The following is a 13573-nucleotide window of genomic DNA, read 5'->3' as shown; positions in this document are numbered from 1 at the left end:
AAACGATTCCAGGGATGGACTTGCAGAAGATTCCGATGACATATTCTAACAGGCGTCAGTTGGCTCACACACCCACCCCACAAAAGGCGCTAAAGGTCGCACTAGCATGCCTCCTAACTTCTTCAAGCTCAATATGCGAGTTACACTAATGGTTTGTCAATTATGCCTGAATGGACCGGACTATACACAGCCATTTCAAATGGTGAAGTATTGATGCCAAGTGATGATGGATATGCTTCCAGCCTTAGGAGATGGAGCAAGGCGGCTGAATTGAAGTCTGTCAGTTAAGCCCCAGATCTTCTACTAACCATGAGCCCAACTTTCATTATATTTATCTGGGACCATACTGACTCATTTCTAGTGCGTGGTAGTTAAACCAGCCTGTGCTGAGGAGGTAGCTGCTGCCGTAAAGTTTGCCTCTGCTAGCCAGCTCTCCCTAGCTGTCTGTGGCGGCGGTCATTCGACTAGCGGGGCATCATCATCAGAAGGCATGCTCATACATCTCGGAAATATGCGAAGGGTCGACGCGGATGAAACCAGTATGACTGTGTCGTTTGAGGGCGGATGCCTGTGGGCCGACATTGACAAGCCATTAGAGGCCCGCGGGTTAGCTGTCGTCGGAGGCGCGGTGAACCACACCGGGGTTGGGGGGTTAATCCTAGGTGGTGGCCATGGATGGCTGACAGCGAAGCATGGCCTGGCGATCGACAACCTCATAGCAGTCCAAATCGTTACGGCCGATGGTTCCATCCTTGACGCCTCAGAAACAGAAAATGAAGACCTTTTCTGGGCCGTCCGTGGAGCTGGGGCTCAGATTGGCGTCGTAACGCGATTTTTGTACCGTGTCCACCACCAGGGAGAGGTATGGAGCGGGATCCTCGCCTTTGCACCGGATTCCCTGCCTGGACTTTTGGCATTTGCCAACGAGTTCCACAATCGAGATAATCGCGAAGGTCATTGCTTGACTATCGGCGTGGGCCACACGCTGGATGGGACAACTCGTATCCTCACTGCTATCCCACTTTATCATGGTCTACAGGGGGGAGCCAAGAGCTACTTCTCAGGACTCTTAAACATGAGTCCTATCATGGACTCAACTAAAATGATGTCCATCGCCGAGGTCAACACCTTACAGAACCCATTGTGCGAATACGGGATGCGCCGTCTCCAAGGCTCTGCGAATGTCACGATGCCCCTGCAAATAGAAGCCTTTCAGCAAATGGCGGATATGGTTTGGTCGTTTCATGATGACCATCCGAATGTTACTGTTTGCTCCATGGCAGTGGAACTTTTCTCCACCCACAAGCTACGCGAAGTTCCCCTGCATGATACAGCGTACGCCAATCGCGGGGCGTACTATGATGTCGTTACCATGTTTGGATGGACTGATTCCAGCCTGGATGCGGCTGTGCGTCAATTTAATGCGAAGTTATGTGCGGTGATACGAAATATCAACGGATATGAGCGTCAAAGCCACTGTGAAGGGGACCATCTCGAGGCAGGGCCAGTGGGGCGTTATCTGAATATGGAGAACGGGCCGGTAAAGCCTACTGACGCATACGGGGACAATTTGGAGAGGCTGAGAATGGTGAAGAATAGGTATGATCCGGAGAATATTTTTCATAAGTGGCATGGCGTGGTTAGTGGAGATTGCGGGGAATGATGTTCGGCTGGATATTTTCAGTATCGATAAATAGGTCTACCACTTACTAGTTTCGTTTATCTCGCATATGAAGTATTACATCTAATAGCAATCGCGCACAGAATGAGAGTACTCGTCACCAGTTCGCAGGCAGATCCCTGCAAATCAGAACAATAAATCAAGGCAATAGTACGAGGTATGTCCGATAATGGTAGGTCATAAGACCAATACGAGTTGTAGTCCCTTGAACTGGAAACATTGTATTCCGAGCAGTTGGAGCCTGTCAAGTGTTGCCAGACTGACCGACAGACTTCTTACGAGCAAAATAATTTTCCTCCGAAACGCAATAGCATTGATAACATCAGTATGTTCGCATCTTGAGGTAAGGGACAGCTGACCCGCAACAAGGACCTGGGAATGCCGCAGATCCTGTTGTAGTAGAGGTGTATGGTTCTCATCTAGGGTATGTAGGATGCTGCATGGAGCCAAATTCGGCTGGAATTTTCATCAAACGGGACAGGTGATCTCAAGGGTAACACTGTTCTCTCTTTTTGCTTTCCAACATGCCCTGGCTACTTCAAAGGCGGCAAGCAGACCCTTGCATTAATTCCTCTTCATATAAGCCCCTTATCGTGTGTCCTTCCCATTAATGAGCTGTATCAACAAAAATGGATGCAGACAACAAAGTGAAAGATTCAACTACTGTAGATATCTCTGTCGCTTCATCTCCTAGCAATCTTGATGAGGTTCCCAAGCTATTGAGTGAAATTGGCGAATATATTCAACGCTTTGGTATTGATACGGATGAAATCCGCAAAGATGCAATATTCAAATGTCGACAGCTATTCCTAGCTCTATCCACCCCTAGAGAGATTATGGCTGACCACTGCTGGGGACAGGTATGTACCTTTGGTCACAACGAATCCAGAGTACACTAACCGCAATAGATCGGAGCTATGATGGCAGTAGGATTTGGCTTGGACTCAGCATTGTGGGACTTGATGGCCCAGAATGGAGATAAACCGCAGAGGGTTCCAGACCTGGCGTCGAGCCTAGGAATCGAACCGAAACTTCTCAGTATGTGCCATGTTCCTAGGTGTTATGAACCTCATTAACTTATTACCAGGTCGTCTCCTGCGCCACCTCAGCGCCATGGGTCTCCTCAACGAGGTCGGTGAGGACGAGTACCAGCCCACTAATTATACCAAAGCCCTTAGTCTCCCTCAGATTGGAAATGGATATCTCGGCCTGTGAGTATACTCTACACTTTCAGACCTTGATCATGTCATAGCTAATATAGCTATTCCGTTGCGCACTAGCACTGCATGTACCAGTGCTGGCTGTCTAAGATTCCATGAATTCTCTCGCAAGCGTGGATGGACAAACCCAACTAACCCTGAGGATACATCGCTCATGGGTGCGTATGGTACTGACAAGGACCTGTTCAGCTGGGTAAATGAGTTAGGTTATGGGAAACACCTGAATGATTATCTAGGTGGTTACAATCTCGGTCGCCGATGGTGGATTCATCCTGATATCTATCCTGTGAAGGAGAGGCTCATTAATGGCGCTGATCCAAGCCCGGATGCATCTTTTCTCGTGGACATCGGTGGTAACGTAGGCCACGATCTGGAAAGATTCCGCGCTGCATTTCCGGATGCGCCCGGGAAGCTCATCCTCCAAGACTTGCCCATGATGATTGGTCAAGTCAAGAATTTAGATTCATCTATTGTCCGTATGGAGTATGATTTTCGGGATGAGCAGCCTGTTAAAGGTGTGTACAGTCTTTTTCATTTCTTCATATACCACGTTCAGGCTAATGCATGATTTGTATATATCCAGGCGCTCGGGCCTACTACTTACACTCGACTTTACATAACTGGTGTGACGATATATGTGAAACACTACTTAAGCGTGTCAAGGAGGCTATGAAACCTGGGTACAGCCGACTACTCATAAATGAGTTCGTTGTGCCGGAGACCGGGTCCCATTGGGAGATTACTGGGCTTGATATGATGATGTTGGCACTATTTTCTTCTGAACAGCGCACTCGGGCCGCGTGGTATGACTTGATTGAGAGACGAGCTGGTCTGAGGATTGTACAGATCTGGAGCGCTGGTGCTGGGGTGGAAAGCGTGATTGAGTGCGAAGTAACCAATTACAAGGGAGAAGCATGACATGGAATTTGATGAAGCTACATTTCTTGTTATGTGACCAACGATTTAAACAAAATGAACGATGATGAAATTGCATGTCATGCATCATGAGAACGATACAGGATGGTTAGAAATCACGCACAGTCTTCAGAGGTAAAATTGCGAGCACTGGTAAGGATCTTTCGATGAGATTAATAGGGGTACTGCCTCGGCACAGTAGACTTATCCGACTTTTCTTTTCCGGGCTCTCGGGCGGAAATGTAAGCCAAACGGAAAAGCCATCAGTCAGAGCTAGAGTCGCCAATGTGAAAGACTATAGCCTTGGCAAATATTTGGGAATAGATAAAGCTTCCGTGAGTACTGAGATAGCTCACTGATATGACTTTCTGACTAAGTAGCTCTACATGGATATATAAAAAGGCACTGCGGGGCTATTACACAATTGTCGATCAACGCGATCCTGTCAATAAATGAGCCAGGGCCAAGAGTGCTATTTTTCAGGATGGTCTATATGAGGGAGCAGGTAGTCTAACTCCCCCAGTCCTGCGATAGCTAAGGAGTCGATTCCTTCCCATTCTGCAGATCCTGAAAGGCCAGGCACAGTAAAGCCATCCTCAGTCAAATCTTGTTCCCATTGGGAAAGATTGCCCTCCATTATAGGAGGTACCAGGCTGCCACTCTGTGGTGCGCCAGCTATTTCGGTTTGATTCAGTGTAGGTTCACCCGGGAGGGTTGTTTCCTCGTAGTCTGGAGCCCCAATGTTTGAGATCCCATGATCATGGGGTAGAGGCTGATTGACGGCCGTTCGCGCCTCTTGGCGAAGCTCCTCAAGAACAACGACGTAGCGCTGTACGAAAGAAGAGTGGGAGCTACAGCTAGCAAGATCTTGCTGGGCGCACTCCCCTGTCCGCAGATATTTGAGGCATACTTCCTGTACATTGCCCCTCTGGGCACACAGCTGGATAACTCGGAAATACAGAATCATAATTGCTGAGAACGCGTAGTAATGTGTAAACTGTCCGACATCAGCTAATACTACCAGCGAAAAGAAGATGCTACGTACCCAGAATGTGTTGTACATCCGCCGTTTCTCGCAAAGCTCGCGGATAATCGCGGCAATCCTCATAGCCGCGTCAAGACAAATCTCGATATAATCGTCGATAGGTTTATTGGACGGGCCATCTCGTGGACTTTCGCGACTGACGATCCCAAAATTGCGCAGAATAAATGGCCTGTAGAGTAGTATTTGTGCGTGATAGAAGGCCAAGTTCAGCACTGTGTATTGGCGCTGGTACGTCAACATCAAAAGATCCACATTCGGGGTGTCGAGGAAGTTGGAAATCTCTTGACGCCAACTGATAAGTTCAGCACCGTGTTGAGCGGCGGCAGATACTTCCGCTTGTAAGCCACCTCTGCGAACTCCATATATGTCATGGAGTATGCGACCAATTATGACGGACAACCTGGCATGGTAAAGTGGGGCGAGCATTATACTCTGGGTCGTCGACACGGGGGTGAGGATTCGGTCTCTGAGGATCCACGAGTCATCAGCAACAGTAGGAAAGTCTTGATCAATGTCATCATCGTGAAATATCCGAGGGCGGCCCAAAGCAGCACTCAGATAGTTATCTAAGCTGTAGGCACACCAGAAGACGCGCTTCCGACTTTCAGCTTCGATATGATCGACCTTGGCACCATACTCACGTCTTCTTGCACGGTGCAAACCGATGGTCATGGCCAGTCGAGCAGTGGTTCCGAACAAACTCCAACAGTGGTTGATGCGAGATTGAGACAGAAGATAGAAGCACTGGGCCAGCCGTGCCTGAACGCTAGTTATTCGCACGGGTCCCGTCTCGGCGGAGAGCTGTTGCTCCGAGGCTGTAAAGTAGCCCGCACTGGCCATTCGTGAGTTGATCAAACCTGTTGGAAAGAATTCCGTGCCAGCGGACCTACTAATCAAAGATCGGACGGACGATTTGTCCCTGTCAGGCTGGCCTTGTCTTGCCTGGGCGAAGACCATAAGAACCACTGCCCTTCTTCCCCGCATGCCGGGACTGACTGCCTCCGACTCTTGCACAGCGCGATAGAATTCTTCAACCCAGCCCTCAACCTGGGGCTGATGGAGAAAGCGATGTGTGGGAAAGGCGAAGTCAAAGTACCGGGCCAAGAGCGCATTGGCCTCGTTCCGGGGAGGCAATAGCATGAAGGTCGACTCAACCTCCGGGAGTGGAGAGTCTCCGAACGTAAATATCGGCGTGTTAGTTGGCAACGAGACATATTTTTGGAGTCTCCGCTGCGCTCGGAGGAGAAAGGATACCCCAGACGAAGGACCGACATAATGGCCCTCCAAGTCCGTTTGATGCTCAGGCGAGGCGCGAGAGGGCGGATTGTCTATCTGGCTGTCGGGCATGCTATAGCGCTCCAGAATATGCGCATATGGTGCAGGAGGTGGTCTGCCCCCCTCGGCTGCAGCTTTCTGCTGCTGTTCATTGCCCTGTACTGACGGCTGAGCGATGTGGACCTGAGGGGGCTTGCCCCTGTTATACTCGGCTGTGTACTCGCACGCTTTGTTAGTTTTGAGGCACGTCGGACAGGGTAATGTCCCACTACAGCGCAGTTTCTTCCTAGGTTTATTGTGTAAGCTTGCCCTTCGGGGTGAAGGCTCCCAACATTGGCTCACCTTTTGCAGGCATCACAAGCCCGCGTAACTCGGACGCGCTTCTTAGCAATCCGCCGTTTGCTTGCTGGACTGTTTCGCACCTCCATATGAGATATTGATCAGGCGCTGGTCGAAGAATTATCCGATCACTTATTTCCGGGGGAAGGACTGGCATTTTACATATCCGATTAACAGGGAGCTGTTGATCAGCAAAGGAAGCGGTAACAGAAGGTTTGCGGGGTAAATCTCGGACTATTCCCTTCCAGGCTACAAGTGCTTGTCGATTGTCCGCAATAGTAGCTGCCCTTATACGTGGTTATCCTTTATATTACTAAGTAATACACTTGAAGCCTTGCAATTGAGTCTCAGCCTGACCTCTGATCTGAGGTACGCACCTTGAGTAAACTTCTATGTACTAAGCCACGGCGCATCTTGAAGAGAAAGAGCGGTCATTCGCTGTTCCGGATCGATGACCAACATTGAGCGTATCATTGAAAGGAAATTGGATTTTTCGAGGCCACCAATACTCTCGATCCATCGCTCCAGTACCGCTGGTGGTCTCTGGGTCCAATTACGGAAGTTGAACTCCTTGTCGAAAAACTGTTGAACAATTTGCGAGTCTCCAGATTGCAACAACTCGGGGGGAAAGGGACCAAACAGGGCTTCTATTTCCTCCAAGTGATGCTTGGTAAGGTAAACACCCCCTGTAACATCCGCCCTACCATTGAACATGCGTAAGGCATCCAGGAGCTCGGGTAGAAGGGCGCCTAGATTCCAAATATCTACCTTGGTTCCCCAGGGTGCCCCAAGTATAACCTCGGGCGCGCGAAGTAATGTAGGCTGAATGAAGTCTGTCAGATGCTTCTCGACCCAACTCGCCGATCCCCAGTCACCTAGTACAACATCCGCCTGAACCAACTCAGAAGCATCATCGAAGTTGTACTCTCCAAGATCGGCAGCTGGGTTTGACAAGGAATCTTCCAAATACTTATCTATTATAGCTGGATTTCGGAAATTCACCATAATGTTACTTTGTTTGATGTCTGGGCAAGTGAGAGTCAACACGAATGTTTTTTTAGACCAAGAAGCATATAGACTTACCTGTGTGGATGACACCACAAGCATGTGCGTATTCCAGGGCAGATAGTAAATGTTTCGTTACTTTCTTCATGATGTGGTTAGGTATCCGGGCACCCTCAAAGAAAAGGGGGAAGGTCTTCATGTCTTCTGCCATTGGCTCCATTACAAGGCAGACATGCTGAGTACCCGACCGGCTAATGTAGGTGAAGTCATCAAGAAGGACAATAATGTGCTGATAGCCTGGATGATTGGGATCCGCCTCGCGTAAATGCTTCAGTATCTCTAACTCAAAGAGATCATGTTTTCCGTCATAGCAATCTTCCCTCAATAGTTTTATTGCCTTGTAAGATAGTTCCCTATGAAAAGTTAATTTTCTGTGTGTTTTGTACGGCGTAGGAAAAGCGTACTTCTGGTCCCGCGCTAGATAGACAGCTGAATAGCGCCCAGCACCCAGTTGCTGTAATACTCGATATCGTTCGTGTAAGATTTCTCCAATATCAAGAATAATATTGGTGTCAGCACTGAAAGAACCGCTCACAGTAGCCATGATAGTACATTTGACAGGTGTTGCTGGAGGACGACAGAGAAGTTGAGCTCAGAGTTTGGGCGGAAAGAGAATCTGTCGTAATTGATGCTTGGTCACATAGGTCACATGCGCACAGTCCTGAGGTCTCTTGTTTCCTGGGTCAAACAAGGCTGGATGTGTATATTAAGCAGTAGCTGCTAACTAAATGTTCTCACTAAATGACTGGCTACATAACTTATCTCGACGGCCAGGCAACTGAACAAAGAGTTATTAACAAGTTACCTAGCTGTGACAAAATCTCCTACTGTTGACCAGCTAATCCCAATGCAGCTCTTAGGTGATTTTTCGCTATGTCCAAAAGGCAATATGGTCTAGATATTGTCTGGTTGCTGAATTTGTACTCGAGCATAAAGCGCAGTGAAACTCTTTATTCAAAATACCAAACTTGAAACACGCGCTCTTTCAGTTTCGCTCCCCTTTCACTACTAGTCGTGACTCTATCTGAACACAAAGAAGTAGGCGAACTATCAATCAGATGCAAGCAGGTTTACGATATGTAGTAAGTGGACTGCACGGTAGCCATGGTTCCCTCGCTCTTCATTGTCCCTACAGTCTGATCACCACTGATGATAGGCTGCTATCTTAAGTGCAATCCTCTGATAGATAATGGAGCTTAATCAGTAAAGTTGGTGCTGCCAAATACCCCGTGAGATCTTGTTTACTCCAAGAAATATCTCGACGGATACATGCAAACATCCATCGACATTCTTAGTACGTGATCCACGACCATCAATATTCCTTTATAAATTGGCGGACTGCGATCAATAGCAATCAAAGAGGATATCCCAATTTATGAGGACCGTGACCGGTAATAAGGTCTACTTGATCCGTCCGGGGCCGACACGCAACAACTACCTCACCTTGTTCATTGAGTATGATATCTTAGAATTTTCACGCCCTTGTTACCTTTAGAAAGTCTATTTGTGTGGAATAGCCCACAGCAAGTAAAAATAGTGCAATTGGTGGTGGAGTGACTCCGGCTCTGCGGGGGTTTTACCGATGCCAGAAATGAGCGCGTAGGAGAAAAAATCAAGACACTGAGTTTCCTCGCGAGGATAGCTTGTGACCTACCTCTACCCATCTTGCCGAACATCGCAATAGGCTAACCAGCTAAGCTTTATGTGCCGGCCGGGTAAGTTACAGGCAAGTTGTGGGACCCACTTCGCCGAAGACTGGCAACGCCTGTGAAAGAAAAAAAGAAACATTGGATATGATATCTTGATAATCTGCCTATCTCATAATCCTTATTTCCGAGTTGCATTGGGTAGTTACTGACTTTGTTTGAAACGGATCGTTATATAACGGAGATTTGTCCTCTATAATCAAATATTGGACTTGCGCTATACCCTAGCCTGAATACAGTTAGTATCGGTAGATATGAGATTTTAGCATCATCCCCTTGCCTTGACTCATCGAAGTCTCTGTGACTCATGACTATAATTATATGAGCACAGTTCGGTATCCAGGTAAACTATTAATTGAATGTCGTTGGAATTAACCTTGCCGACAATTAGACGTCATTCAAATCTTCATTCCGTCATTTAACCCGACAAATATCTACATAATGACGGCAAAGTGGCAAGTCACCCGTCTCCTGCACGGGGTCCGAGCCATCGTCGGCGGTCAAGGTCCTCCTGTGGTGCTCATTCCCGGCTGGCCACAGACAGCAGAAGCGTGGAGTGACATGTTTGAGCCACTTTCCAGAAACTACCGGTTCTTTGCACTTGACCCCCCAGGCTTGGGTGATTCTCTTCCTCCCGCCAATGGCTATGATACCGCGAACGTGAGCAAGATCATGGCCGAAGCCATTCACGACGCTTTGAAAGAACAACCGTATCATCTAATTGGCCATGATGTGGGCGGTTGGATCGCGTATCCCTGGGCCGCTCAATTTCAATCGAAAATCAAATCGCTCAGTATTTTGGATGCATCAGTGCCGGGCTTCTTGCCCCAGTTTCAGTTCCCATTGTCTCAGCAGACCAATTTGCGTCTTTGGCAATTCTCCTTCAATGCGCTTCCCGAGTTACCTGAAATCTTGACGAGTGGTCGTGAACGGGAGCTCTTGACCTGGTTCTTCAATTTGAAGACAGTTCATCCCGATGGTATGCACAAAGATCATTTTGAACGCTATATTCAAGTTTATTCGAGACCAGGAGCCATGAGTCGAGGATTCGAGTACTATCGGTCTTTTGAGACGAGCTCGAAGCAGAATCTGGAGTTCGCTAAGACACCACTTGATATTCCTGTCTTAGCTCTGGGTGGAGAGAGCTCGGTTGGTGCTGGTATGATCGATTTGGTTCAGAAGTTCGCGGCCAATGTTTCCGGAGGCGCTATTCACGATTGTGGCCACTTCCTCCCCGAAGAGCAACCATCTGCTGTTGCGCAAAGACTGCTGGAATTTTTGGACGCAAACCAAAAGGAATGATATTCTTCCGTGTACCCTTTTATGTAAAGTGATTAGTTACCCATTTTTAAAGGGAGGTGAAGAGCCCTCTTTCTCCCTTCCAGTATACACATAATGTCCTCAAAAGTTGGCAAAGGGGATAACGGTGCTAGGATCAAGATAGAAGAGTAATAAAGGTTGTAACATTTGCTATACAGCACAATATAATCAAATTATGCTTCTTTTCTCATCGTGCATTCTGGTAATCTGCCAGTGATCTCAGTTCTGACGCCGGATGTATAATGAAAAAGTTAGCATACATTACCATGGCTTAGGTTTGTTGTAGAAGCAAACCATTTTCCCCTGGTCCTCAGACCCTTCAGTCCGGAAAATCATCGGATATGCACTGGATATGGCTGGTTGTTTGCTCCCGCTGCCAAGTGCATCAACCCCGCCTGAGATATCCGAAGAGATCCCCATCCTCGAACCCGGTTGGTTGTTCACCACCCCACGGGGTAGCCTGGTGCAAAAATAGTCCAAGCTCGAGAATCCTCAAACATTTAAGGATAAGCTGGAATACCCACAACCGCTCTCTTCGCTTCCATTGCTCTCGTCCGGCAAACATACTCGCCCCTGCACATCTCAGTTTACTACTCTCAAGTGCTCCTGTCCCATCACCCAATTGCCTTCTATGGATAATGTCAAGAATTCAGGGGCCGAACACATCGAATTTCCCGGGATGGAGGACACATTAAAGGGCTCGGGCACTGTTGCTGTGCCAACATCGTTGCAAGATCTGACGCCAGAAGAGATACAGCGACGGGAGGCAAAGCTAGTTAGGAAGATTGATATCAGGCTGCTCATCATGATGTTGATTATGTACATCTTGAACTATCTGGATCGCAACAACATTGCAGCAGCGAAATTGGCTGGTTTGCAAGCGGACCTAAACCTTAGAGGTGACCAATACCAGGTATGACAGTCAACAAACTATGAAGGATAGATATTTACAAGGCATGCGAGGACCTAACACGCCACAGGTGTGTGTTAGTATCCTGTTCGTCGGGTATCTTCTTATGCAGGGTCAGTACTACTGTTCTGTTCCCTTTGTGGCCAGGCCAACTAATTGGCGCAGTGCCTTCGAACCTGATCCTCAACAAGCTCGGAAAGCCTTCAATATATCTACCTGGCTGTATGGTAGCGTGGGGTATCATTTCGTGTTGCACTGCGGCCACCCACAACTTCGCTGGCTTGGTGGTCGTTCGGTTTCTACTCGGATTCGTCGAGGCTGCATACTTTGTGAGAATCCCTCTACTTGCTTTCTAGATATCTGCTAACGTTTTAGCCCGGATGTCTTTATCTTCTATCAGCCTGGTATACCAGGAAAGAGTTGGGAAAACGGACTGCGTTTCTATACGCAGGTTCATTGATCTCGGGTGCATTCTCCGGTCTGATAGCCGCCGGTATCACGAGCGGCTTGAACGGCGCACGAGGCATCGCTGCATGGAGGTGGCTTTTCATTATCGAGGGAGCGCTAACTGTAAACACCATTTCTCTGAGTTTAGTAACCCAATTGAAATTGACCATCTTAGATCTTTGCGGCTTTGATCGCATTTTTCATTGTTCCCGATCTACCCCGGACCACTTCGTGGCTAACAGATGACGAGAAAGTCCTTGCGGCATGGAGACTAGAAAAGGACATTGGCGAAGATGACTGGGTGGATAATGAACATCAAAGCATGACCAAGGGTGCAAAGCTCGCCGTCACGTAAGTACTTTAATCTTCCATTTGCTTTGTTCACCAAGCTCATCATCGCACAACAGGGACATAAAGACTTGGCTAATGCTAGGCGTCATCTACGGCTGCACATCTGCCGGATGCGTAACAACGTTCTTTCCCAGGTATGAGCTATAGCCAGTTTCTCCGGCGGTCTACAGATACTTATCGCTATCATCCAGCGTGATGGCCGGACTTGGCCGAAACAACATTGATACCTTGCTTCTGACTACACCTCCATATCTCATCGCTACCCTTGTTGTGTTGGTGCATGCCTGGGATGCGGATCGAACAGGCGAGCGATACCTTCATATAGCACTCCCGCCTGTCGTTGCTATTGTGGCATTCATATTAGCTATGGCAGGCAATAACTTCGCCGCCCGATATGTGTATGTCTAATTAATAGGTCCTCCCGATCGAGATGACTAACACAAGATGGTCTAGGGCAATGTGTATAATGCTCGGTGGCATTTACGCAGGTTACGTAGTGTCTTTGGGATATATTTCAAACAGTAAGCATCTATGGTGCAGGCTCAGAGACTAGTTACATTTACTGACGATCGCAGTCCTTCCTCGCCCAGCCACAAAACGGGCCGCTGCCTTGGCCTTCATCAATTGTCTCAGTAATGTGTGCCAGATCTATATGCCATATCTTTACCCCGGTACGTTCAAAACCTCCATTATCTCCAGCCACATAAAACTCGCTAACCTATGTTGGGATTAATAGACTCCGCCTCTCCTCGTTATATCGCCGCCTTCAGTGTCAATATCGCTTTGCTTGCAATGACAATCGTAATCGCCACCATCCTGCGCATTTATCTGGGTAGATTGAATAAACAGCTCGATGAATTAGAAGGTGTTGATCTCGCGCGGGCTCGTGAGAATGAAGAACACGGCTTGCCTGGCCGGGCAGTGGCAGTGGGATTCCGGTTCTTGCTCTAGTGCTCGGAAGGGACTTTGCACTATTACCATTAGTTGAGTCTTAGGACCTATTCTCCATGTTATGCACTATAGGTTGTTCATTGTGTTACATGCCCTACAAGAGGCCATTTATGGGCGCCTCAGCACCCAGACAATCTCATATTTTTTTCCCGACTATCAATCATGAACTATGGCGACGATGCGGTAAATCTATCGGATGGGCATAGTCTTGTAACTGATACATATTGTACTCCCCGCCATCCGAACCATACCATTAGTAAGGTTAAAAACAATACTAACCAAGCTAAATAGGGCCTCGTACAGAACGGTCTAGCCTATGTATGTATAGAAGGTACACCCCACACAAAC

General features: G+C 47.9%; 6 protein-coding genes across 6 annotated transcripts; 4 read left to right on the top strand and 2 right to left on the bottom strand.

Moving 5' to 3' along the window:
• Positions 1–125: 125 nt before the first annotated feature.
• Positions 126–1671, top strand: BO85DRAFT_388645 (FAD-binding domain-containing protein). The gene is made up of 2 exons (XM_025656718.1): positions 126–279; positions 362–1671. Exons 1-2 carry the CDS (start codon positions 163–165, stop codon positions 1661–1663), a joined length of 1419 nt encoding a protein of 472 aa, XP_025519609.1. The 5' UTR covers positions 126–162; the 3' UTR covers positions 1664–1671.
• A 634-nt stretch (positions 1672–2305) lies between these two features.
• Positions 2306–3879, top strand: BO85DRAFT_388641 (O-methyltransferase). Its single transcript, XM_025656717.1, has 5 exons — positions 2306–2541; positions 2590–2719; positions 2769–2892; positions 2962–3416; positions 3485–3879. Exons 1-5 carry the CDS (start codon positions 2311–2313, stop codon positions 3817–3819), a joined length of 1275 nt encoding a protein of 424 aa, XP_025519608.1. The 5' UTR covers positions 2306–2310; the 3' UTR covers positions 3820–3879.
• A 409-nt stretch (positions 3880–4288) lies between these two features.
• Positions 4289–6564, bottom strand: BO85DRAFT_412286 (Zn(II)2Cys6 transcription factor; the record flags this gene model as incomplete). The annotated part of the gene is made up of 3 exons (XM_025657563.1): positions 4289–4813; positions 4862–6422; positions 6479–6564. 3 exons carry the CDS (start codon positions 6562–6564, stop codon positions 4289–4291), a joined length of 2172 nt encoding a protein of 723 aa, XP_025519607.1.
• Positions 6565–6865: 301 nt separating this feature from the next.
• On the bottom strand, positions 6866–8646 carry BO85DRAFT_465621 (kinase-like protein; the record flags this gene model as incomplete). Its single annotated transcript, XM_025662071.1, has 4 exons — positions 6866–7500; positions 7559–7893; positions 7945–8070; positions 8633–8646. 4 exons carry the CDS (start codon positions 8644–8646, stop codon positions 6866–6868), a joined length of 1110 nt encoding a protein of 369 aa, XP_025519606.1.
• A 1041-nt stretch (positions 8647–9687) lies between these two features.
• BO85DRAFT_412279 (alpha/beta fold hydrolase) lies at positions 9688–10548 on the top strand (the record flags this gene model as incomplete). Its single annotated transcript, XM_025657562.1, has 1 exon — positions 9688–10548. One exon carries the CDS (start codon positions 9688–9690, stop codon positions 10546–10548), a length of 861 nt encoding a protein of 286 aa, XP_025519605.1.
• A 578-nt stretch (positions 10549–11126) lies between these two features.
• BO85DRAFT_465619 (MFS transporter) lies at positions 11127–13384 on the top strand. The gene is made up of 10 exons (XM_025662070.1): positions 11127–11479; positions 11547–11589; positions 11642–11805; positions 11852–12046; positions 12099–12274; positions 12331–12408; positions 12466–12672; positions 12728–12795; positions 12850–12945; positions 13011–13384. Exons 1-10 carry the CDS (start codon positions 11198–11200, stop codon positions 13223–13225), a joined length of 1524 nt encoding a protein of 507 aa, XP_025519604.1. The 5' UTR covers positions 11127–11197; the 3' UTR covers positions 13226–13384.
• The last annotated feature ends 189 nt before the right edge of the window (positions 13385–13573 follow it).

This window comes from Aspergillus piperis, assembly GCF_003184755.1.
Source record: "Aspergillus piperis CBS 112811 unplaced genomic scaffold BO85scaffold_2, whole genome shotgun sequence".
In the NCBI taxonomy this organism is placed as follows: domain Eukaryota; kingdom Fungi; phylum Ascomycota; class Eurotiomycetes; order Eurotiales; family Aspergillaceae; genus Aspergillus; species Aspergillus piperis.
Note: the sequence above shows the minus strand (reverse complement) of the source record. Positions and strands in the feature narration are given on the sequence as shown.